The sequence below is a fragment of the Athene cunicularia genome (genome assembly GCF_003259725.1).
Source record: "Athene cunicularia isolate RWA chromosome 1 unlocalized genomic scaffold, athCun1 chr1_part1, whole genome shotgun sequence".
NCBI lineage: Eukaryota > Metazoa > Chordata > Aves > Strigiformes > Strigidae > Athene > Athene cunicularia.
Window position 1 is genome coordinate 61,229,822 of NW_020799091.1, and position 25,781 is coordinate 61,255,602.

At 37.9% G+C, this 25,781-nt stretch overlaps 1 protein-coding gene across 1 annotated transcript in view; it reads left to right on the top strand.

Moving 5' to 3' along the window:
- Nucleotides 1–1,527: 1,527 nt before the first annotated feature.
- The window catches only part of MYO16 (myosin XVI), a 313,979-nt gene continuing 289,725 nt past the window's right edge, over nucleotides 1,528–25,781 (top strand). The window contains exons 1-2 of the mRNA XM_026845772.1: nucleotides 1,528–1,807; nucleotides 19,892–20,155. Coding sequence (XP_026701573.1) covers nucleotides 1,780–1,807; nucleotides 19,892–20,155 — 292 coding nt within the window. The 5' untranslated portion in view covers nucleotides 1,528–1,779. The remainder of the gene's footprint in view (nucleotides 1,808–19,891; nucleotides 20,156–25,781) is intronic.

Below are 25,781 nucleotides of genomic sequence, written 5' to 3' on the forward strand. Positions count from 1 at the left end.
AGTCTGGCTAGTTTTAATTACTTCGGACTTCTGAGCTTTACAATAAAAAGTTTCCATGGTAATGTAATTACTGTATTGTGATTTATATAATTTATCCTTATTTCCCCATGTTATTTCTGGATTTTTTCTTTTTCTTTTGAAAAATGATGTTTTCAGGAAAAAAAAAAAAAAAGCATAAATAATTAGTTCTGCAAAACCATTGTGTGTATTTTACCTAAAACCAAATTTGAAATATGTGGCCGTTAGGAGCTTAGAGATTTCACCTAAGGGTTTTGCTAATGGATCACTGGAAGCCTGTGAATATATATCTTTCTGCTCTTATGGGAACTTTGCAGCATAGTTAATAGAATTTGAATTAATAATCCTCACTAATGAGTTAGACCCTTTTCTCTTTGTAGTCCCTTTAGCACTTCCTAGCTGTTAAAAATGGTATGTATACAAAACAATATACATTTTGTATACATATAAAAATAGTATACATGTAAATTGCAGAGAAATGAAAGATTTAAATATGGCTGGGCTATCAGTTTCCCCTTACAGGAGCTGTCACTCAGTGAAATGATGACTGGTAAGCATGACACATGAAAGCAAACATGAATCTTTGAGCACAGTTTTCTTAAAATATTATTTTAAAAATATTTTACTGTAGTTCCACTGTAGGTTTCTTGAAGAAGTAGTAGTCAAATTCCTGGGCGTCTGTTCTTGGAAAAGTAATGCAGAAATTGTGCTCAGAGAATGATGCAGCCTGGGTGTTTAAAATACAATGCAGGTCTGCCTTTTGTGTGCCCTTAATCTGAAACCGGGTAATGCGTCAGTATACATTGACTTGCTATTCCATGGTCTGATAAATAATTGTATGGAATTGTTCTTAGTAATGCATTTTCTTAGGCTTTTTGTCTTGCAATCAGTGATTAAAATATCATTAGATAGCATGCACATGATATAAAACATGCAGAGCTTGCAGTTTCTTTCTTCTGACATAAATATTCCATCCGTGAAAAAGATGCAAGGTAATACAAAGAAATGACAAAACAAGAACATACCAAGGAATGTACACACAAGCATGTTTCTTAGGTCAATTTAAATGAACCCATGCATAAACCAGGAGAGTCTGAAGATGGCTGTGAGCTCTATCCTGATTTCTACCTTATTATATACTGAAAAATGATCTGTGATGTTAAGGTGGTTATTTTTGGCAACCTATATTCAATTTCCTATTCACACAGCAACTGGTGGCAACTAAAAATAATCCTGTTTTAGTACCAGCTAAGAATCTGGTCACATTTGGCACACGAACAACATGCACAAATAAAATTTAAGATCCCTTGTTCTGCTATTGCATTCCAGCCCACTCATCAAGCTTAGTTTGCTGCCATTTGAAAGCTATTGAAAAGCCATTAACTGGCAGGACTGTGAGAGCCGCAGTGCAGCAGCACACCTCAGTGCTGGAAGAATGTGGCTGCAAGTGCACACCAATTAAATCTTTCTTCTATTCCTGGAGATGTGGGATTAGGAGCGGTGTCAATCAATTGTGCTACAATAGCACGTGCAGTAGTCATGGTTCAAGACGCACAGAGGTTTATCGTAACTCCAGCAGTCGGGTGAGGATGACTTGGAAGCCTCTGCAAGATCCTGGAACAGAAACTATATTAAATAATGTATTCTGAGGTATACTGGATACCTGAGGAAGGGCTCTAAATAATGCATTTTCTGGGCATGACAGTTGTAGCAGAAGAGAATGCTGAAACCTGTAGCAAGACTACAGCCTGAGATGAGAGAATGTCTCATTACCATTTTATCAAATGCTGTAAGTAACAAAATGGTTATTTTGATTTTAAAACTGTCTTTTTTATTTTCTGAGGTGTGTCTTTTCAATGCATATGCAAAAAGTCAAAGGCAGATTCTGCATGATGTCAACGTGGTAGTGGGAAAGGGGAGTTGTTACTTTGCATGTGAATATGCAGGCAGAGCACAGTGTTTCTTTTGATGTTCAGAGGCAACTTCATTGTGTGTGTGATAAAGCTCTCATTCTGAAGTTCGTACTGATCCGCTTTAAAAACTTTTGTTTAAATTAATCGCCAAAGAAAATAATATCCAGAAAGAAGAAACATGTCATTCATAGTTATGTTAAAGACACCTATAAGGACAACCTCAGACATGGTTCTTACACTTTACGAGGGTAATACAAATGAGAATAGCGTCATAATTATGAGCACATCTCGTCATCTATTGTAAATCAAATGCTTGTATCCCCTCCTTGTCAGAATATTTAGATATTTGGCGTGACAGACTTGAAAACTAATAATGAACTTTTAACCTTGAATCATGCAAGCTGCCTCCTTAAAGACTGAAATTAGGATCTATGTTAAATGTATTGATTCAATGCAGTGAAAATTCCTAGCAGCATTTTTTTTTTTTTTTTTTTTGTCTGCCTATCAAGGCTGCTTGTCTTCCTAGCTGCACATTTTTTTGAGCTTTTTGGCTTTGCCTTTTAAAGCATCCAGGATCTGAGTGGAAATTGCTGGTTTTACATCAGATAAATTGTTTAAATACTTGTTTTGGACAGCCAGTATTAGTTTTGTTAGCCATGTATATTTTTTTTACTGCAGTACTTGGGAAACTTCAGACTTCTAGTGATTATGTCACTGTTTTTACATGACAAATAGCAGATTGCTGTAAAAGGTTTTCTCTCCAGGTTGCAGTCTTTGATGACTTAAGTGTACCAGGGACATTTCTGAAATTGTTTTTAAAATATTGTGTTACAGTTACAAATTGAGTAATGTGGTTCATTGATGTTTTAATATGGAATTAAGAACCCCTGGAAGTATTTTAGTAATTCAAGGAAAAATTATTTATGAGGATTTCCTCTTGTCTGGTTTCAGTGGGACCTGTGTATGGAACTGCTTTTACTACTGATGGGAGTTACAAGCCTAAATTCCCTGTTCATGCAGAGAAGAACAATTAGTTTTACTGCACAGTTTTAAAGGTGCATTCGAAGAATAAGTCTTTGAGCTTGTCATAAGAATTGATAAATGCAAATGAGGAATTTGTGGTATAATAACTATCTTGAAGATGTCAGAAAAGTATTGTTCAGCCTTTATTCACTTTGGGATGACTTTCTTCAAGTGAAACTGTAGCAAATGTATATGGGTATGTGTGTGTTTGACAGCATATTAAATATGTAACTCTACAATGAAACTATAGGTTCCTTAATTGGAAAGAGATGAGGATGACCATGAGGTTCTCCCATTAAAAGGAAGTGAATGATGACTACTTAGGGTGTTCACTGCATTGATTAGAGGTCAGGGATGAAGGACTAAAACACAGCAGAGGGAAATGTGATCTACAGCATTAGTTTTAGCGTATTATTTGCTTCCTCTTTTCTAAATTTGGAATTTTGTAATTAGTGATTTCTCACTAAATCAGGGTATTTTACCACATAGCAATTTTCCTTCCAAACAGTATGCTTTAGAAGACAATGACTGCTGGCTGGAGCCTGCTGTAAGGGTTTTTTACTGCCTGTGCTTCTCCATACAGAATTGGCAAAAGTGCTTCCATCTCCACCTGTGAAGGAGAAACACTTCCTCTGTGATCCTCCCCTGAGCCTTACAATTTGACTTAACATGCCAATAGTGTTGCTGATGTTTGTGTTTGGCAGACAGCTGGGATCAAATATGGGCCAGGGCTGCATGTGGGGTGGCAGCACCAGTGGTGTTCTGAGATCTGCTGAGAGCAGCTGAACCTCACAGGGCTTGGGATGTGACTCTTCACACCCCACTTTGTTTTTAATCCATTTCTCTGATGATTTCTGTATCAGAAGGAAAAGACATTGAACCAGAGAAAGTGTGTTTGCAGAGCAGTGTCTCTTGGTCTACTGTAAGGAAAGGGGAAGTATCTAAAACATATAAATTAATGGCACTTTAAAGCCATTATTTTATGAACTGTAGTGCTATGTGCCTGGCCTTTGCATGTGTTTGCACTGTGTTTTTTTAATCTCTGCAGAGATTAAGTGTGGAGATCTGAGTAGAAAAGAGCTATTGCTATTGTCCTACAGCATTAGTAATATTCTTTTGTTTTTTTCAGTGCACTTCTCCCACTAGAAGGCTGTGAAAATGCGATACGCTGTCGCCATCTTGTCATAGGATCTTTCAGGTTGGAAAGATCTGACCTTGGGAGGTCTCCAGTCCACCCTCCTACTCTAAGCAGGGGCAGCAGTGTGGACTGTCTGAGGCCATGCACAGTCAGGTCTTTCTTCTCAGTAATTCTGGGAAGCCTGCTGCAGCCTTCATGTTGTCTTCAGCTGGCACCTGCAGCATTTAAAACACAAGTTGTATGTGTGTCTGCCCGTTTGAGCAGCTCATGTTGTCACTACTGGTGCCCATCTTCTTTTTGCAGCCGAGTATTGCTGCTGATGAGAGCTGTCCGTGTCTGTGCTATTAACTTCTCCTTGGCAGTCAGCTAGCGTAAACTATTTAGAAGAGAGAACAGTAGTTCATAGGAGAGTACCACATGTTATCTGCCAGCTGCTGGGTACCATTTTATCTCAGTGATTTGTGTGACAGACTGTACAAATAAATGTAATTTTGCAGATTAGGCAGAACCGTACTGCTATCCTCTCACCTTGTATATCTAGTTATGACATAAATATCATCATTTACATATTATGGCTGCGGTTTTCCACCTGTGCTCTGGACTTCCTCTGAGGGATCTGCAAAGGTAACTGAGAAAAACAATACTTCAGTCAGGAAGCTTAAATTCATTACTTGAGATACTAAATTCCTCTGCAAATGCTGTAGAGGTGCATAAATGCAAACAGAATGAAAACCTTTCTAAGGAGTTCTAATCATGCCAGCTGAAAGTCTGAGCCAAGTGAATTTATCCAAATATTAGGATCATCATATCGGAACATCAGAGACTACTTCCATTCTTTCTGGATTATCTCTGTTTCTGATTCCTTTATCTCCTTTGTATGAATTATGAAACACTGAATTGTGCTTTGTTACAGACCAATGCTTACAGAAATCTGGGATGGAAATACTAATTAGACGTTTATTGGTGAATTTAATTCAGAATTTGAAGCAAGGTATAAAAAAAAAAAAAAAAAAGAAAAAAAGTAATTCTCCCCAACATCTAGCCCTTATAACCTTCAGCATCTGAACACATGGCAAGGATTGTCCATGAAGAAAATTAATTAGCATAGAAGATGCACTGAAAGATTTGGCTTTTAAATTTTGCTATATCCTCTTTAGGTATCTTGTAGTCTGTACTGATTTATTCCTTCTTTTTGCTGTCTCCCAATCATAGTATTTTAAAAAAAACTATATACCACAGAGAATTTTCCTTACATTAAAGAAATTTTAGTCTTGACTTTAGTGTGCAGTGCCAGAGACCCTAAACATATATACTGTCTTGAAAGGCAGAAACCAGCAGTAATGTATTTACAGATGTCATCTTGAGTATTTTTCACACTAATTCACACACTATTGATAACAAAATTACCGTCATATTTATGAATGAAGATTAAATTATGTAGGTTATGTTTATGATTTCTGTTTTATTTAATTTTACCCCACTTTTCCATAGCTTGCCATTTCAGTGCATTTTCTGTTTCAATAAAATTATTAGCTACTAGTACTTTCAACATAATTTGATGAGTGTTTCACCCATGGTGGTGTCTGTCCCTTTTCACCAGGGTTATGGGACAGACTGCATTAGCATTTTCCAGGATACTTTGGAGGACAGAGGCATATAATCCCAAACTTTCATTTAGCACTTAAAATTCAGTCTGTGTGCTTTTCCCAAGTGATTCAACCATTCTCGCATCACCCAAAGACTTCTGAGGCTCCAGACATGCCACAGCGATAGGTCTACCTGAACCTTATGCAGCTTGGAAAGGAGTGGGGAAAGGTGTGATATGATACATTAGTTTTAATTTACAGAGGATGGAGACTCGAACTTGATTCTCTCATGGATGAAGCGGCAATACTGTGGGTGAAACATGTGATACCTTTGTGTCAGTTTTCTTATCGTGAGACAGACAGACATCTGTGTTGATGTAGAGTGAGATTCTGCAGCTTAGACTAAATAAGAAGAGGAGGGAAGCCTGAAAAGAAAAATTGGAGATCGCTGTCTGGTCTGCAATATAGGAACCCTTTGCCTCTATGGTGGCACGTAAAGGATGTGTGATGACCCCAGTAACAGTGACGCATAAGTGCTCTATCACACTGGATCGTTAGTGACATGAGAGAACTATCAGAGTCTTCAGAGTGTTTTCTTCCTTCCATGAACAGGATTTCATCTATTTCCAATGTTGGGTGGGAGGTGGTATTCATTTGTTTAGTCTATTTTATGGTGTCCCAGAGAATTTTCATGTCCTCTTAGACGTGTCCTCTGCTACTGATGAGGAGCTCAGCACACAAAAAAGTAAAAAATTATGTGGGTGGTAGGAAGAAGAGCTGTAAATAAAAGCAGGATGTTTGTACCAGACCTTATTCAACAGTCACCCCTTTAGGTTGATATTTCATGATGGTGTCATGGTTTATTTCTGCAGTAAGACAGCTAAGTACAACATGGTTGCAAGGAAAACTTCCTTTTGCTTGTACACACTTATGACACTGTGACCTATAACATAAGGTTAAGATTATTACTGGAATGTGGTGCCTAGCATGACCGGGAGGCCCTGCCTTCTGAAAATAAAACTGGGAGGAGGAGGAGGAGGCAGGAATCATCTTCCCTGGGAGTCCAGAAAGAATGAGAGGAGCAGCTATGTGTGACAAGCCACTGCTTGGGAGTTTTTAGATTCTGTGAAGATGCATAAAACAATTCTGGGGGAATAAAGGGATTTTGATGAAAGGAATGCTAATACAGTACACAGTATTTCATCTTCCATTTTGACAGACTGAATCTGAGTTTGTTGTATCAATGATATACAATGCAGTTTTTTTAAAAAAAAAGTTTAGTCAGTATGATAATTGGTCACAATTGCTGGATGGTCACACTCAAAGAGTTGCAGTCAACAGTTCAGTGCCCAAGTGGAGTTGAAATTGGTGCTCTGCGGGGGTCGATACTGGGACCAGTGCTTTTTAATGTTGGCAACGTGGACAGTGGGATTGAGTGTACCTGCAGCAAGTTTGCTGATGACACCAAGCTGTCTGGTGCGGTCGACATGCTGGAGGGAAGGGATGTGCCTTCAGAGGGACCTGGACCGGCTGGAGAGGTGGGCCCATGCAAAGTTCATGAAATTCAACAAGGCCAAGTTCAAGGTCCTGCACATAGGTTGAGGCAATCCCAAGCACAAATACAGACTGGGCAATGAGTGGATTGAGAGCAGCCCAGCAGAGAAGGACTTGGGGGTATTAGTGGATGGAAAACTGAATACGAGCCAGCAATGTGTGCTTGCAGCCCAGAAGGCCAACTGTATCCTGGGCTGCATCAAGAGGAGTGTGTCCAGCAGGTCAAGGGAAATCTCCCCCTCTACTCCACTCTTATGAGACCCGACCTGGAGTCCTGTGCCCAGCTCTGGGGCTTCCAACATAAGAAGGACTTGGACCTGTTAGAGCGCATCAAGAGGGAGGCCAAAAAGATGTTCAGGGGCCTGGAGCACCTTCCCTATGAGGACAGGCTGAGAGAGTTGGGGTTGTTCAGCCTGGAGAAGAGAAGGCTCCAGGGAGACCTTATAGCAGCCTCCCAGTACTGAAAGGGGGCTACAGGAAAGATGGGGAGGGACATTTTATCAGGGAGTGTAGTGATAGGATGAGGGGTAATGTTTTTAAACTGAAAGAGGGTAGATTTAGATTGGATATAAGGAAGAAATTATTCACTGTGAGGGTGGTGAGACACTGGCACAGGTTTCCCAGAGAAGCTGTGGCTGCCCCCTCCCTGGCAGTGTTCCAGGCCAGGTTGGACGGGGCTTGGAGCAACCTGGGCTAGTGGAAGGTGTCCCTGCCCATGGCAGGGGAGTTGGAACTAAATCATCTTTAAGGTCTCTTCCAACCAAAATTGTTCTATGATTCTATGATAATTCAGATTTGATGAAGGATATCTGAAAATATAGGTGAAACTGCTTTTTAATTCTGCAGTCAAGAACAAATGGTTTTTATCTTGCAAACCTCAGTACAAAGAGAGCCACAGCAATAGCATTTTTACTTCTGTTAAACTCTGTTTTTCTGTCTCTTGCACTGTAATCACAGGATAAGTGCAGGCCAACAGGAAAAAAATAAAATTGTTTACAATCTATGAATGGTAATACTCTGTACCAGCTTATAATTTATTTTTATTCTCCAATTCCTGGGTTCATGTGACAATGACAGAATGTTATTTTTAAAATTTGAACTAATTTTCTACCTTGACTAAAAATCAGAAAGTTAGAAATCATGACACTGGGTACTAGGAAAGAGGTAAAAAGAACCTTTAATTTAATATCTGTATTTAGACATAGGACATGATATTTAGAAAAATATATTTTGAGCTGGCAGTAGCTTTACTGTCTTTTACTTCATAGTTGACTTTAAAACAGAAAATATTATTCTTGAGAAGAAGGAAAATGTGGCATCAGACATCTATGGCTGTAAATCCTGTTATGAATGTCTCTCTATGCATCATGACTTTTCAGAAGAGATCAAAATGATATTCAGAGCATGTAGACAGGCAGTAGATCTGGGCCATACCACCTCAGGCTGGTGGAGCCCTGCTGTGGTCCCATTTGGTGCAAATCCTGTTATGAAGTATGACATATTAAATATATATGGGGCCTTGTAAAGACATCTACAGAAAATGGAGAAATTTATTAACATCATATCTTGAAAGCTTTCAAATGTGATCCTTTTACTATATAAGGAACCAAAGCTTTCTCATGGAAAAGTTTTGTAAATGTTGACATCAAAGCTGAGGCAAAGGGAGGAGGGAAGCAGGCATATAGAAATTTCCTCTTTTTTCATTCTTTGTGGAAAGAGCAGTATTGTTATGTTTAGGTAGCTTATTGCAGGAGGCTCTAAGAAAATATGTGAAAACAATGTATCCCTTAGCACTCATTTTATGTGAAACAGGAGAAATTTTATATTTGGATTACAGATGAAATGAAAACCTTTTCAGGTGCTTTGCTTTGGACACAGTTATTTGATTTTGTTACATGCAGTACTAATAATGTTAGTTAGAGAAGTGATGTGTATAAATCTTATAGACAGTTATGAAAAGTTCTTAAGGCAATCTAAAATACATACTTAATTCCTTCTAATCATCAATGTATATATAAATTTATAAGACAAATATATAAATTTATATATAAATATATAAATTTAAAAGACAGTTTTTCTGTCTTGTGAGCAGAAATGTTGGAGCTGCAATAACGGTTTCTGTTTGATTTCACCTTCAGTTTCTTTGATAGCTTTTTGTCTTGTTATTTCCTTCATGAAGGAACTTGAGGTTTCATGGAGACTAGGAGTCCATCCACTGACACTATTTTCAGTTTGTCAGATGAGATGAAGCTGTTCAGTTTGTTCTTCTTCTTCCTCTTCTTCACACAAATGATTAATCAGATTTCCCAATTTTAACTTAACCTAGGAATAATATTGCTGTGCATGTTTACAAACAAGTGTGATAGTGAATTCTCTGCACTTCTTATGTTATATGTGCCCATACAGCTGTGCTATAGTATTATATGACCACAAGTATAATGTGAGATGGTAGACATGGAAGGTGACCTTAACAGACTATTGTAAACTCTGGTGTTAGGACAGCTGTTCAGCCTACTTTCATTTTCACATATCCATGAAGATTCAGCTCAGACTAGCAACTGTCCTTGCTGTTGTAACCATAGCCCAGGTTTACCTAGGACATACTCAATAACTGTACCCCCAGCACAAGGAGAGAAGTCTTTCAGATGCCAGTGGTGTAGCTCTACATAATAGTAATTCTCCCAGCTTGCTTCTCCGCTTTACTGGAGGGTTTTTTTTACAGAACGTTGCAGGGCCATCCGGAGGTGCCAGAGCAGAGCGAGTGAGCTGCCCTGAGTGCCAGAAACATTGGAGTGCTGTGCCCGTGTTGGTGCTTTTCAGTGGCTATCCACCCACTATACCAAACAAGGAATCTTGCAGTTTTACCTGTTAATCTCATCCATATGTGTTATTTATATGTTGGTACTCTGCCTAAATTTACACTATATTAAATTCATTTTATTGTTCCAAATTCCCTTTCTTTTAATGCTATATAACCTTTCTTTTTCCCTTTCACCCTTCAAATTTCTGTTAACTTGTCTCTTCTTAGTCACTGCCTAGCTAAACTATGCATATTTAATTCTTTTCATCTTTCCTCATAAATCAGTCCCTCAGGCCCCAGAACCATTTGTGGTAGTTTCTTTTGAACTGCTCCAATTTGACTGTCTAGAATTGAATGCAGTATTCCAGATAAGTTGCCTTTCTGCAGAAAGGAGGAGGGCCTGTTTCCAGTCCTTTTGCTATTTGAAAACTGAGACGGCAGTCCCTTGATGTACACTGAACAGTGACCAAAGGCTTGTATATTAGTTCTGCTACAGAATTTTTGTTAGCTCCACTGTACTGTAAACTAGTTTTCCATATGCTTTTACTTTTCAGTAATCTCTGTAAATGATTAGATTGCATGTAGAACCGCAGTCCACTTGGCACAGGATTTCCTTTTCTGTGAGCTTGCCACTCCTTATGGTAAGGTCTATGAACCACCGTTTCCCTTCTGGCTTTTGTCTCTCTGTGATGCATGATACTGAATATCCTCTTTGTCTTGATCCACATATACCTTTTACATATATATATATATATATATATATATATATATTTTTTTTACTAAAATCAGTGCATGAAGGCTTTCGCAAATTTTGATTTATATGGTTTTCTCCTGTGTTTTCTGTAATTCTCATATGCTGTATGCCTCTTGATCCCTGACATATTTGTAGCCTAAATAGTGATTTCTGAGAACATCTGGGATGAAAGAACTGCCCCAGGTTTTGAAGCAATCTGAATTTTTGTTTCTTTGTTCAGACATTAATTTATAGTAAAATTTGTTTCTGATGCTGTTCAGCTTTCTCAGTACCTTTTAGGTTTAGCAGCTATGATTTTTGTCTTCCTCTCACTGTGCACCTATGTGTGAATTCACCCTTCAAAGTTGCAGATTTAGAAGTATCAGCAACAGTCTTAGTGTTTTTCATTGCTTATTGTGATCTGAGTGTCCTTGTTCTGAGTAACAAGCCTTTTATATTATATTGTGATGGCAGGAAGAATTTTCTACTACATCTGTTCCCAGAAGCAAGTCCCCACCTCCTTTCTGTCCTGTATCTGAAAGTGTGAACTAGAGATTAATGTATTATTACATCTCCATTTACTGCACTGTACAGAAATAATTTATTTTCACAGCATAGTTGTGGCTTCATAAGTTTTGCATTGCATCCAAATTAAGACAGCCAGGTCTGTGCAATGACTAAAAGGAGGTGGATTTTTTTTTTTTTTTTGAGGACTTCTCATCTCTTGCTTCTTTATTATCATTTGACAAGACCTTGCTCTCATTGTGCATGAATCCATCTTGAGGGGACAGACTTTCATGACCTAAAAACTCAATTCTCTGGAATATTATATGAGAAGAGATGAATGGGTTAATGTGTTTTACTCATCTCTGAGAGTATGCAGTCTTTTCAGTTGGAAACTCCAGTGCTCCAGAGGAGACAGTGGTGTTTTAGTTTGTTTTAGAAAAGGTTTTGATGTCTGCATGAGAAGGTACTTGAGGTATGCAGTAGTTTGTGGGAATCGAGACTGCACCTTTGTCTCATCCTCCAAGGGGGTATAGAAGGATGACAGCAGTAGAGAGGATATGGAGACAGCAGCTTTACCAAAAGAAGTAGTATGAGCTTGAGCAGATTGTGTCTGTTCGTTTTACTTGCATTCATGTAGATTTTGGATGTGATCCACAGATGAGGAGTACTGCTCTACACATACAGTTTCTGTCAGACCATTCAGACCTGTGAGTTCCCTGTGCTTCAAGACAGGCAAAAGAAAATGATAATGATATTTTTTCTAAAAAAAAATAAAAGTGGAAGAACTTCTTACATATGTTTTTGAAACCTGTCTTTTATTATGCTGAAGGCCAGTGCATGGGCAGGCAGTTTGGATACATTTCTTGAATAGGCTGGCACACATTTAATGACTTTTACCTAGAACATAAAATATCCATATGTTACAGACTGCTACATGACATAAATCACAAATCACAATGCAGAGCCCTCTGTTACATTTGATTCACTATTATTCAGGCTCTCTTCTATCAGTATAAAGGCAAGATCCCAAATTGGTTGATTCTTTGATTTAAATATAATAACTTTTTAGAGAATGCTGCTGTAACATCACTGAATTGCTGATAGATAGATAATAGAGTCTATTAGAAAGCCTGTAGAGTTGATTAATAGTGTCTGATAAGTAACTTTTCCTTGGTATCAAGCTGAAAATTGATTGCAGTTCCTGCTTACCAGTCTAGTCACATCGAAAAGCTGTTGAAGAGCAGCACTCAAGAGTAGGGTTTTATAAGAGGATGGTTGCTTGAATGTGCTCAGGATTGTTCTTCAGCAAAGCCAGGGTCGGGTGTCAAGCAGAAAATGAGAAAGCTTTGTATATTAAACGTCATTTAAGAGCCCTAACTTTGTAATTACACCCAAAAGAAGCTATGTGAAAGTGAAGTCAACAGAAGCACATCAGCTCCTTTACTGCAATGTAATTTATTCTCAGAAGACTTGGCATTAATTGAATTATTTACATTCTTTACAAGATAAATAGTTTACATTTATACTGCTTCCTCATGATTACCTGCTTATGGGGTGGGGAGGGGAACCAAGAAAAAAGGAATAAGCCCATCACTATGGTGAGCAGAGCACTGCTGACCTGATGAAAACGCTTTAGCTGTTAGAATCAGGCTGAGTGGTTACGAGTACCACGCTTCAGTTACAGCTTAATAAACATAATGGAGAGGCTGTTCAAATGGTATGTTTCCCTGTGCCGAGCAAAGGATTTTCAAATCCAAGTATTTTGATACTGACCTTAACAGTGCAATTTGAGACGGATTTCAACTAATCCAGCCAGTTCTGTGTGTAAGAAGTATTTCTCTTTTTGAAACTGAAAGATCAGTATAGACAATATATAACAACTTTTGATTTCTGAAGAGGACATCTCTTAAAAGTGCATTGATCTATGGTCCAGACACCATAACTTCAGTTAGGCTGTTGTATTTGTATCACTGATTTCATCCAGCATTCAGTTTAGCTGCATAAATGCTAATGAATTGTTATTTCTAATTTAATATAATTTAAATTTAAATTTAAATAATATGCATTTTTGGTAGCATAAAATCATCATATATAGTAAAGTGCATTACTGAAAGGGTCAGTGCTCTAGTTTCTGGTATGATTTCTGTTATCAAACATGAGGTGTAAATTAATGCAACTTTTTGAACTTGAACTTACACAATCCATGTACCAGAGTCTGAAAGTGCCAAGGCACTTGCTGCTTACTGCATACTTTTCCCACATATCTTTGTTAATACTGTGAATATGCTTAGCTAACTAACCTTAAGTGTTCTGTACTAGTACATTATTTATGAAAATTTGACTTTTTTTTTTTGTTATTTCAGGAATGCTAATGTATTTAACAGTTTAGTGAAGTTGAAATTTTCAAATATTTTATCTTTCTGAAATTCAGGACAATTTCAGATATGTAAATTAGAATATAGGTGTTTAATTGTATTTATGAAGAGGGGCTGATATCATATCTTTATCAAGAACAGAGTGAGATTGTAGCTGAAGTTTCAGAGGACCCAAGATAAACACAGTGTATGTTTCAGGGAGTTTTTTGCCTTTTTTTTTTCCTTAATGAGTTCAAGATGCTTAAAGAATATTGTTGAGGTAGCAGTCTCAAGTAGATACACTCTCAGAATATGAGATCGCCATTTTTCCAGGTAATTTAAGCCTTCTACATTTTGTTTCTATGCTCTAGAGACCATAGTCCTTCAAATACCCAGAAGCTTAATCATTCGTTGTTTAAAATATCATAAAAAATCAACATGATTGTTTACATAAATAAAGGTAAGCAGGTGTCTTAGTATTTACAAATCTGTAGCTTTAAGCATTATGCACTGTAATTCTGTGTCACCTTATCCGAGATGCTTGCTACATTAAGCAATGTCAGCAGTTTGGTTGTGTGCGTGCCATTAGTGAAAAGACAAGTGGTTTAACTTGCCATACTTTGCAAAACACACTATTCCCAGGGTCCAGGATTACCTACTTCTCAACAGCAAACATTTGTATCACATGAAAAGTCAAAATACAATACATATGAGCACAGTGGCAAACTTTCTTGTAGTGCCTGTGTGAACATGTATATAGTCATTAAGCTTCACATTCTGGAAATGCCTTCTGACATGTGATCCAGATTAGAAAGGAACATAATCACCCCCAGGCAATGTGAATTACCATCTGAGGTGCATTTTTTAGGATGACTAGACTCCCAATTTAAATGCCAAAATGACTGAAGTTAAGTGATATAAAGCTATAAGAAATGGAAATATAAAGGAAAGCTGTATTGATACGATTTCTGAAAAGGTATGACAAAAATGTTCCTACATACTGTACATTTACTTATGTTCAAATCACCTGCAGGAGATGGAAAAAAATGCCTATAGCAATCACATTCTTCCTCGCTGATTATGTCCCATCACCCTCCCCAAGCTCTTCATGTTATTCAGGCAGTGATGCTTGTAGTGCCACAAAATATTCCTTCTCTCAGCTTCACAGTGAGAACTGGTGACAATCCAAAGCAAGTTTATCTTTACTTAGAAATCTTTTGTTTGTACAGGCAGGATCAAGCTTGTAATTTGTGTTGTAATGCAACTGGCAGTCTGTACAATTGTGAGTAAATTACCACATTTTTGTGAACAGGTTGTTTTGTAGCAATGATTCTTCTCTTTCTAGTGGTTCAGGGTAGACCCAGTCAGTGAAGCAGCTCTACACTAGCAAACATCCTTGAAACATTTTTCTTCCTGTTTGTTACAGTGGTAGTGACTTCCTTTGTCCTGTACTATTTAATAGTGAATGTGATATAATAAAAGTATCTCTGGTTGTGATATTTCACTGTTTCATAAAGGCTTTTATATTGTGTGCTTATACAGAAGATACAGACCTTAAAACCAGATACATACCGACAATCATGTTTATTCTAGTTTTTTTAGTCCAGAGCATCTCATTAAATAAGTAATACCCGGGTAAGCTTTTTCAGTGTGTTTTGATGGAGACACTGTTAATGAGGTATCTAGTGCAATATACCGTGACAGTCACAGTGACCTTATCAAATCACTGTACATAACTGTAATTTGTCATACACTGAGGCAAGAACCACATAAAACAGTCTTCAGCTGTGATATCTTATGTGACGAGATATAAACTCTTATGCTGTTTGATTCAGAAGGCAACCTTTCTCCCTACTCCCAAACCTTTCCTCATGTGTCCACATTGCCTCCTAACTACTCAAAACCAGCTCTGATTGAGATCGTGTTTTCCATATATCTTCTGGTATTTGAATGGGTCCCTTACAAGATTCTTGTACCAGTTCAGTGTAATGGATTGTGCCGCTTTTCTCATATGCAGAAAAGGATGGACAAACTTCCTGCACGTTACCCTTTAGGAGGCTCTAATAGCTTCTGTTTTGAGCCTGGCTGTAGCTGAGTTGTCAGTCTTTAAACAGTAACAATGTACATCGCCTAATAAAGTTGTGGATTTTAGCAGCTATTTTTTCCTGGAGGTTTTCTTTACAGCTGAAGCTGTTGCTACTGTTGTTAATGCTCAGTTAGGACAGAGTGGTTGGCATACTTTGAATGGTAGAGCTTAATCCTGAGGATTGGGTTGACAGAAATTTTGGGCAGTTGGACAAGGGAAGTGTATATTATCATGCCTGAGACAGACTAACCCTGTGCATTGATGTAGGCTGGGACCTCACTGACCTGAGCTGCAGCTCTGCTGAAGAGGAGGCAGGGGTTACAGCAGACACAAAGCTGAATGGGAGCCAGCCCTGCACACTGGTTTTAAATAAAGCAAACCACATAGTGGACTATATTAGGAGGAGTGTGGCCAGCAGACTGGGGGAAGTAATTGTTTGCTTCTACTTGGAGCTAGTGAAGCTGCACCTGCAAGTATGTGTGTAGTCTTGGTCCCCCCATTGTAAAATGGACATCGTGGAAGTGAAGGGAGGGCAGCAGAAGGCTACCAAGGTAATTACAGAAATGACAAAGCTGAAGTCTTCTTAATAGTATCAGTACTAACAAGGGATTATGGCCACCAAAATAACCCAAGGCATTTTTGATAGAAGGCAGTGCAGCATTGGAACAGGTTATCCAGAGAACTTGGAGAACCTGTTGACAGAGGTTTTCAAGACTCTGCTAGACAAGACACGGTTGCCTGATCTGATGTTGCTGTTTAATCCCCTGCTCAGTGGCACTAAGTGATCCCAGGATTTCCTCCAGAAGCATGTCTATAACCCTCCTGGCTTTGAGTCCAGCTCTCTTGGGGTGATAGCCAGGAAGCTCTGCCTCTTGTGCCATTGGCTGTTCCCCATGCTCAATAGGCCACCACAGAGCAGAGACTTGCCTGGTTCTAAAACTGGGACCAAGCATTGCATGCCTTAAAGATGAGCATCTGAAAGATTGATTCAGAGAGGTTACCTTGTCTACATCTATACTCTGCTGTTTAATCTAGGTTTAACCTAATGAGGCTGCTGACCTGCAGCTATTACATCCACAGTCAGATAGTGATCTCATCTGGAATGTATAAGGTTCCAGATGTGCTGAAAGAAAAAATTCCATTTGCAACTCATTACTTCTCAGCTGAGACCAGTGTCCAAGTGGATTCAGAGTCCTCTTCTCAATCCGCCTGAATTGTTTGACTCTGACCACACACTGGAAACCATGATGTGAGGTCAGTTCTGGCAGTCAAGCACTGTTCTTCATGGAGCAAATAGGCACTCATACAGGCTGAGTGTCATCCCAGTGGAGAGGCAGAGGACACTAAGCCTGCCCCATCCTTGCGGCTGTATGAGCTGGAATCCGGCTGTATGAGCTCATCTTTGCTGTGCTTTATTTGACCATGACATTAAGCTAATTTGTTTGATTTCTCACCCTGGAGGATCAGAGCACTGTGACAGCAAAGGTGTCCTACAGCTTGCACCAGGCTCAGTTGTCACATGAGGCTGCACCTGAGCTAAAGTGAGGAAAAGCAAAGATACTGTTAAAGTCTGTTGTCAGCAAACAGCGCTGATTTACAGCTAAGATAGAACAACAGCAACAATTCTCACCCTCAGTTGAGTTTTTCAGATATAGACAGCAACTTCAACTGTAGCCTGTTGGAGCCCAAGCGCTCCTTCTTCCCTTCATAAAAGAGAAGTAAATAACAGAGCAGAGGTAAGAGTCCTGTACAGCTGGACTCTTAGCTGCATTGTCAAACATGGTTTAACACAGCAAGCTGTTTTTTCCTCTGGGGATATGACTCTGGCTGTCAGGCACTATACACAGATTTAGAAGTATTATGGTATAAGCTTGGAGTCTTACAAGCCAAAAATACTGTGTAAGCTTAAGGCATGGGTACTTAAATATTTTATATAAAGCAGAACAATTCTAATAGGGAAGATTTGAAGTTTGCTCATTCCCCAGTTGTCTCATGACAGAAAGGAGATGCAGTCACAAACAACCTCGGGCTGAGGATGGTCTGAGTGCAGATCTCCTATTTGGTTGAATGCTTTGAACACTGGGAGTGAAACAGGGAATAAAGTTATATCTTCTGAAGCTTTATGGAGCTACCCTTTCATTTCCTTGTCTTTTCCAACGTGCTCAGAAATGAAACATATCATTTAAGGTCAAATGAAGTATTTTGTTTTATACAGAAGGAGTTGTTGACTTTTGACATGCAAAAAATAAAGGGTTTGTGTTTTGGCTTAATGCAAGCCAATATTTGTTTCCAGTTTTTTAGTTTGGCAATTCATTTTCTTCTAACTAGAAGGGCATGCTAAGAAAGGAACAGAAATTATAGAGAGGGAAAGGGTAGCCTATGTTAACAGAAGTTGACTGAACTTGACTTGTAGAACTGTATTCTGCATCTGCTTCCATCATGGAGTTTCTCAGCCAGACACTCTGGGCATTTTTTGCATAAATGTATGCTCCTAAGTTTTTGAAAGTCTGGTTTGAGAGCTTGGGTTCTAATTCATAGAGAGTACATATAATAGAATATATAATAGAATACAATGTTTAATTTATAATATAAAATTATGTTACATATCTAATGTAATAGATATAATTTATAGTGATTGGCATGCAGACCTAAAACTATCACTTTGATAGTATTTTATGTTATTATGATACATAATAATTTATAAAATACTACACCTTTAAAGCAAAACAAAAACTTGGAGAAAATAATTAAAATTCTTGAATTGGACGCTCAAAATTAGTGATTTAAAAAGAAAATTATTGTCTTTCAGTTCTTCAGTAGAGAAGGTAGATAGGAATGCCCCTTTATTCCTCTTTTTTAAAATGAAAAAAAAGTAAGTATTTGTGAAGCATGTGTATGCTATGATGATGTGAGCTTTACAAAAGCCTGTCAGGAAATTATTAATTATGCTTTCAGAGCAAGGTTTGAATAGTATTCAGTAGATCAGACATATGTCAAGCAACAGGGAGAAAACAAAGTGGTCATTTCGTCAGCCCTACTCAACTAGTGCCCTGAATGAGGTAGGGGTCCTTTGATGATGAAATTACAGATTTAGCAAAATGGATAGACAAAACAGGCCTGATCAAGTAATGCTTAGTTTTGGTATTTCTTAACTGTCCAAGGTAACTTGAGTCTACATCTCCTTCAAGAGCTCCTCCATCAAACTAAGGAGAGAAAACCTTTCTGATCTGGGCTGCTGACAGTCCTTAGAAATTACAAATTTGGGCACCTAGCTCCTATATGAAGAAAATTGAAGTATGTATATAAAATAGAACATGAGAATCAGAAGTGATTGGGTGGTGTCCAGCCACTACATCAAAAGGTCTTAGGGTATGTTAGTGGAGACATCATTGATGGATATGGACTCAGGCAATAAAATTATTTGACAGTCCACTAGTCTCCTTTTGTACTGGAACTGTTATCTGAAAAGCAACTAGTAGCATGTAGTCTCTTATAGTTTTCACTCTGAGTGGAAAAGAGAACAAACTGGTAAAGAATATCACTGTTATTTCAGATTTAATGGTAAAACCAAAATAGGAATCTGTCTTAAAAGTAACATTATGAATGTTAGGATTAACTGAATCGACACAGTTGTGATCAGATTCCACACAAAGATTTCAGTATCTGACAGTTTCATTAGAAGATTCCATTTGGATGACTCTACACAGTGCCAAAAAAAAAAAAAAAAAGTTACGATTATTTTTCTTCTCACTGAATAACAGGAACTTGCTAACCTAAAGCAAGATGAAAATTAATAAAATGGAAGCATAGGCATCAGACTGCATAATGGTCTCTTGTTTCTAAGCAAATGCAAGCCACTTCAATTATATTGAATTACTTAGATATTTTATCCATCTCACATTTGAACTCTTAGACCTCTATTCACATTTGTTTACATGAACTGTGTTAGCATTTAAAAAAATGCATCAGTGATTTAATGGAATTAGTTATGTGTTGTTTCCAAAAAGCAAATGATAATGATATATACTCTATAGAGAGCATTGGTCAAGTAGGAGGAGCTCACATGACAGACTTACACATGGTTAGAAAGGACAAGAAGCAAATTGATGGAAGTTTCATGGCACATTTGAAAACACGCTCTTGCATGATCTAAATGTGTTTGTCTTTAATTTCTTACAGGCTGTTTCCAGCTATGTAATGTTTTTCGGTCCCATGAGATGGAAATTGAGCAGTGCTTGCTGGAGTCCCTCCCTCTGGGCCAGCGGCAGCGGCTGGTGAAGCGGATGCGCTGTGACCAAATAAAGGCATATTATGAACGAGAAAAAGCTTTCCAGAAACAGGAGGGCTATGTGAAAAAACTGAAACATGGAAAGAATCATCGAGTTCGTTTTAATCTTGCTGATATGATACAGGATGCAATCATACGTCATGATGATAAAGAAGGTACTTAGTAACGTTGAACTACATTTTTCTTTTTGTACAGCTAAAAGTTTAAGAGGAAAAGCTTCTCTGTTCCGCTTACCTATCTTTAGGTAAAATACAATTTTACATGATAGTAAAGTGATGGTTATAATAGGATATACAGGCATGTATTGCATGCAACATATTATAGCTTGGTACTGAAAGGAATAAAGTGTGGAGAATAGACCTTCAGAAACCTAATGTGTTTATTCTGAGGTTAATATATATATATATATATATATATAAACTAATGTATTTCAAAACCTGTAAGGACTATGATCATCATTACCTGTGGTCTCTTATATACCTACATAAGCCATAGAATTTAACACGTTACTTTAAAAATTAGCTTTTCCATTTTAGCCAAAATCTGGAATAATGAATGCTTCTGTTAGTGACACTGGCCTGGCTAGAGCAATGAGGTAGTGTTAACCCATAGTCACACCAGATAGTGAGTCATCTTTCTCGTTGTGAAATTATGTTTATATCCTTTTGAAATATGTAATCACATTTTAGGGTCTCTCTTTTTAGTTTCCTGGCATTGTTTGAATTTCTGGTGCAGCCGATAGTAATCTGAGGAATTTGATAATGTGCTTTTCAAAAGGGAACCGAACCTTGCAGGAAGGATCTCTTAAGTTTTGGAAGTCCCCAGAAATCCCCATACCATTGTATGGGAGGGATATAAGAAAAGAATGGATGCAATGTTTTTAGCAACCCCTTTGCAAACAGATTTTATGGCAGCTTTTTGTAATCACATTAGCACAAAACTACCCAAATAAGGGAGGCTCTGAAATAGAGTCACATCATGCAAACAAATTAGCATGTTTCTCCTAATTTTTATAAGTTTGATTACATATGGGCTTTTTACTCACTCCTGCATGTTTGTTTTAATGGGCATTTGCTCTAACTATCATTGTTATATGGTATATCTCTGAGGTATAGTCCTACACATTTAGATCTATATGATATGGTATATCTCCGAGGTATAGTCCTACACATTTAGATCTATATGGGAAATGAATCAGACCTCTTCAAGGGAGTGCCCAGGGCTTCATTTATGACTGTTACAAATAAAGTTCACAACTTTTCATTCCATCCTTTTAGTGTGTAAAAGTACAGAGATTATGTGAAGATCTTCCTTCATGTTCCCATGGCTCCCAACTTTCTTTAAAACCCAAGCAGAATACTAGATATGACTTTCAGCATTCTGTAAAAGTCAGATACTTGAGGCTATTTTTGACATTTAGGCTGAAGAAATGTAGCTTGCTTATTTGAGTGGTGATGGGGCATCAGCAGTCCTTTGTGTTGCCCATACATGGCCTTGAGCTGCACCTGTATCGGAACATAAAGTTCAGTAACAGCTGAGACTGAATAACATAAAGGGAAGATACCTCAGGCAGAGGAAAGTAAGGTGTGGGAAAAACAAGGAAGGTGTCCTGAACTTGAAACAGATAAAATAGGTCCCCAGAAGCAAGGAGCTCAAATAGCCCACAGATTATCCCAGTAGGGCTAACAACATTATCCTGAATTTGATGCCTGTGGTCCTTTCCCAGAACTATGAAAAAGTGTGATTGCTGTCTTTAAGCAGTTTGAGGACCTGAAAGTGCCTGTCTGTGACTTTAGCAAAATGTACTCAGAGACTGTTTGATTTGAGGTGAATAATGCTATACCAAGAACTGTTATCCTGTGAGCCAATGAAAACAAAATTTTAAAAAAAAATAAATTGAAACTCATAGACAGAAAAGCTACTCTCCTACTATTGTTGCTGAGTGGAACGTATAACCATGTTTCTTTAGTGAATATACATTAGGATTTCAGTTCACATTAGACATATGCTTTTGTAGTAAATATTATATCCATTTACTATGTTTGGTCTTGATTTGTGGAGCATGAAAACTAGATTTCTTTCAGACAAAACTGAACTGGAAGATGATTGAACAAGCTCGTTATGAGTGAACATGTGCTGCAGCAGCAAAGCAAGCCACCAGAATGCTGGGTTGCATCAGCATGGGCATCACTAGCAGAGATAAAGAATTCATTACTCTACTCCACTCAGTGCTTGTCAGGCCGCACCTGGAATACTGTGTTCAGCTTTGGTCCCTGCTATACAAAAAAGATGTGGACAAGCTGGAGAGGGCCTAGAGGAGGGCCACAGAAATGATCAAAGGACTGGGAAGCCTGCCATGTGAGGAAAGGCTGAGAGAACTGGGTCTGTTCAGCCTTGAGAAAAGAGGGCTAAAGGGAAACCTTATCACCATGTTCCAGTATTTAAAGGGTGGCTACAGAGAAGATGGAGACTCCCTTTTTACAAGGAGTCATGTGGAAAAGATGAGGGGTAATGGGTACAAGTTACTTCTGGGGAGATTCTAGCTGGACACAGGAGGATAATTTTTGTCAATGAGAACAGTGAGCCACTGGAATAATCTCCCCGAGGAAGTGGTGGATTCCCCAGCATTGGACACTTTGGAGATCCAGCTGGACAGGGGGCTGGGCCATCTTGTCTAGACTGTGCTTTAGCCAGGAAAGGGTGAAACAGATTATCTTTTAAGTCTCTTCCAACCTGTTATGCTATGATTCTGTGTAGTATGGAAGCATACCTAGTGCCTCCAAACAATAATGGGCTTTCAATCTGTAAGGCCAGGCTAAACATAGACTGAAGTAATCCTACTGAAACAGGTATAGCTGGGGAAGTTGGCCTTTTGGCACTGTCTGTCTCTCTTTTCTATTTATTCATATTTCAGTATTTCATTCAACATTCATCATTCATATTCCACATCACTATTTACTAATGTCTATATATAGCCAGTAAGCTAACTGTGATGAATCCTGGTAATTGGATGGAGTATCCTCCATCTCATTGCAGTTTCACATCAACTTTATCTGTACAGCTGAAATAAATACAGCTCTGGTGTGAAAAAGAAGATCTGAACCCTCCTCTTTACCAGGTCCTAAGGTAGAAATTACTGTAATTTAAGGCTGCAGATGGGAACGAGCCTGCCAGCCTTCCTTTCTTCCCATAAATCCATATCTGGGCTCCAGGATCTGCCTTTTATTGCACATTGTGCTCAGTAATCAACAGCATGCCCCAATACACTCAGTTTGAATATAGGGAACGAAATTCAGCAATAAATATTTAAAAATACTTCTCTTTGGAAAAGCTGGGCATTGAACAAACATTTTATAAAGCAGCTCAATGCAAATAAGCAACAGAGAAATACTTTATGGTGAATTAGAAATAGTAATTTAATGACTTTGAATAAAACCCCTTCTGACACATAAAGATGTTATCCTGTTTAAAAAAAAAAAAAAAAGAGATTCAAACTGATCTGCATATTGTATATTTTGGAATAAATGATGAAAGTAATCAAGATGACAACTGAGCAAATTTCAAAAATTCAGTTTTGTTTACTCAACATTAATGATCATCAGCAGGATATTTTAATGCAGTTCAAATGTCTTTACTTTTTCAGAGATAATTTTCAAACGAGACGTTTTGTTTATAATGGAGGTATTTAATAAGTGTAAAGGTGTGGTACAACATATTCAGTACTCAAATAGCTTTAGTCGACTAAATTCTATCAGCAGACACCTTTCCTTGTGGGTAGATAATTTTGTGAGCTTGAAGTGCAATGGCTTTGAAGGGATAAATTCCACTCAAGGTATAATGTAACTCATCGGGCTGTGAATAAGCCCAATCCTGCCATTCAGGATATTTTGGCAGTCTGGTATCCCGGAAGAGGACTGTGCAACCTGTATACTTTAAATGAAATAACTGGATATGCATAGACCAAGTCAATTTTGTAATGAGACTGTAAATGTTTTAGTACTGGTTTTTATGAACCTTCAGTTTAAATTGCTTATAAGTCCTCAGGCTTCACAGCTTTCTGGGTGTGGGATTTTTGTAAAATGAAATTGAAATTCTCAAGGCTAAAATTCTGGGATTCATACATTTTTCTTCCAGCTTTACCCTTGGAAGAAGGAATTCAACAACAGTATTACAAGAGTAGACTCATTCACCGAGAATTGCTTCTGGACCTATTTTCTTAAATTTTTAGATGTATTTAGGAATTGTTTGCAAATCTTGAGCTCTTTAAGTGCTTCACCCACAACTATGTACTTCTTACTTTCTTTAAATTGAAGTACTTCCAAAGTCCCTGGCTGTCTTGTGGTCCTCTGAGACTTAAGTAGAATCTAGTTTGTTGGTGAATCCTGAAATAGTTTTGCTTGATTTGGGGTCTGGTTATAAAAAATCTATGTCACTTACACATACCAATTAAGTAGAAAATGTGGATACATTGCATGGTGGTCATGGAAGAGCAACAAAACCAGAAGGAATTATAGAGTGGTTAAAAAGGAGGAGATGAAGACCTATGAGAGTGATAAAGCAATCCTCACATCTGAACAAGTTTGAATACAGCTGATTATAATTCAGCAGAAACCAGTACCTATTCTATAGGAGTAAAAGACGGCTAGGGAGAGATGTTTTACAGTTCTGCGGAGGGAATGCAAAAAGTAAAGTGTAGAAAGTGGAAAGAGGACACAACAGTAGAATATGATAGACATAGCTTCCCAAGTGAATTCCAGAGGCTTATTTCTTATGGAATATCATAAACTATGTAGACTGGACAGCACATTTTGCAATGGTGAGTAGTCTGCTTTGGTAGGTGAGATAAATTGGGTACCATGAATATATATATAAAGATTAATTTATAATGTGGCTAGTGCAGAGACATTTCACACCTGAGTCTGATAGGAATTTCACTCTTAAGAATGCATTGGTTTTGTTATTCATGAAGAATGCAATATATCTTCTACAAAATATCTATAGCAGCTGCTACTAGTCACAAAATGCATCTCTGATACTGCATGGTAATAGATGTGATCAATAGTTTGCATTAAAATAAATTTTAAAATGGGTTTTTTAGAAATTTTTACCAGTGATCTGCTTTATCTAAAGTTTAGAAATGAAATATATGTTCATTATATTTCTCACAAAGTTAAAAGCTAGCAAAGTGTTTTATCTTTGTTCTGTTTGGAGGCATTTAAAGTTGTTAATTTTATTTTTAAAATTATTTTTCCTAACTGATATTTAGTGTCTTATCTGACCCAGGGAGATTGAAGGAAAATCCTCCTTCTCTTTCTCCTTGCAGCTTCCTGCAATTTCTCTTTTTTAAAGTACTATGCTTTTTATTGCTGTTGGTGGGCCACATTCACCTCCACTACAGACAGTGAGTATTTTGAAGGATTCTGCAACTATCATTCTCGATGATGACATGTATAGAAGCAGAAACTGGTGAATAAGTGAGTGCACTGTGGTTTATGATGCTGGTTTTGTACAGGTCTACTGCTGGCAGGGGGAATACCTGTAGTTCATTTGCCTTTAAATCCTATATAGCTGTATTCTGTGAGATATTAAATCTCTATTAATAATGGACATGTAATTTTACTGAAAACTGGGAGATGTAGCCAAGCAGACTTCTACATCCCATTCCTTCCTACTGTGAAATAGGCAGGCATGCTTGCACTTAGCATTAGTGTGGACTCAGATTTTCTTCTCTGATACACATACTCCAGTATTTGCTGAGCCTGCACATCCGTTTAGGCTCAC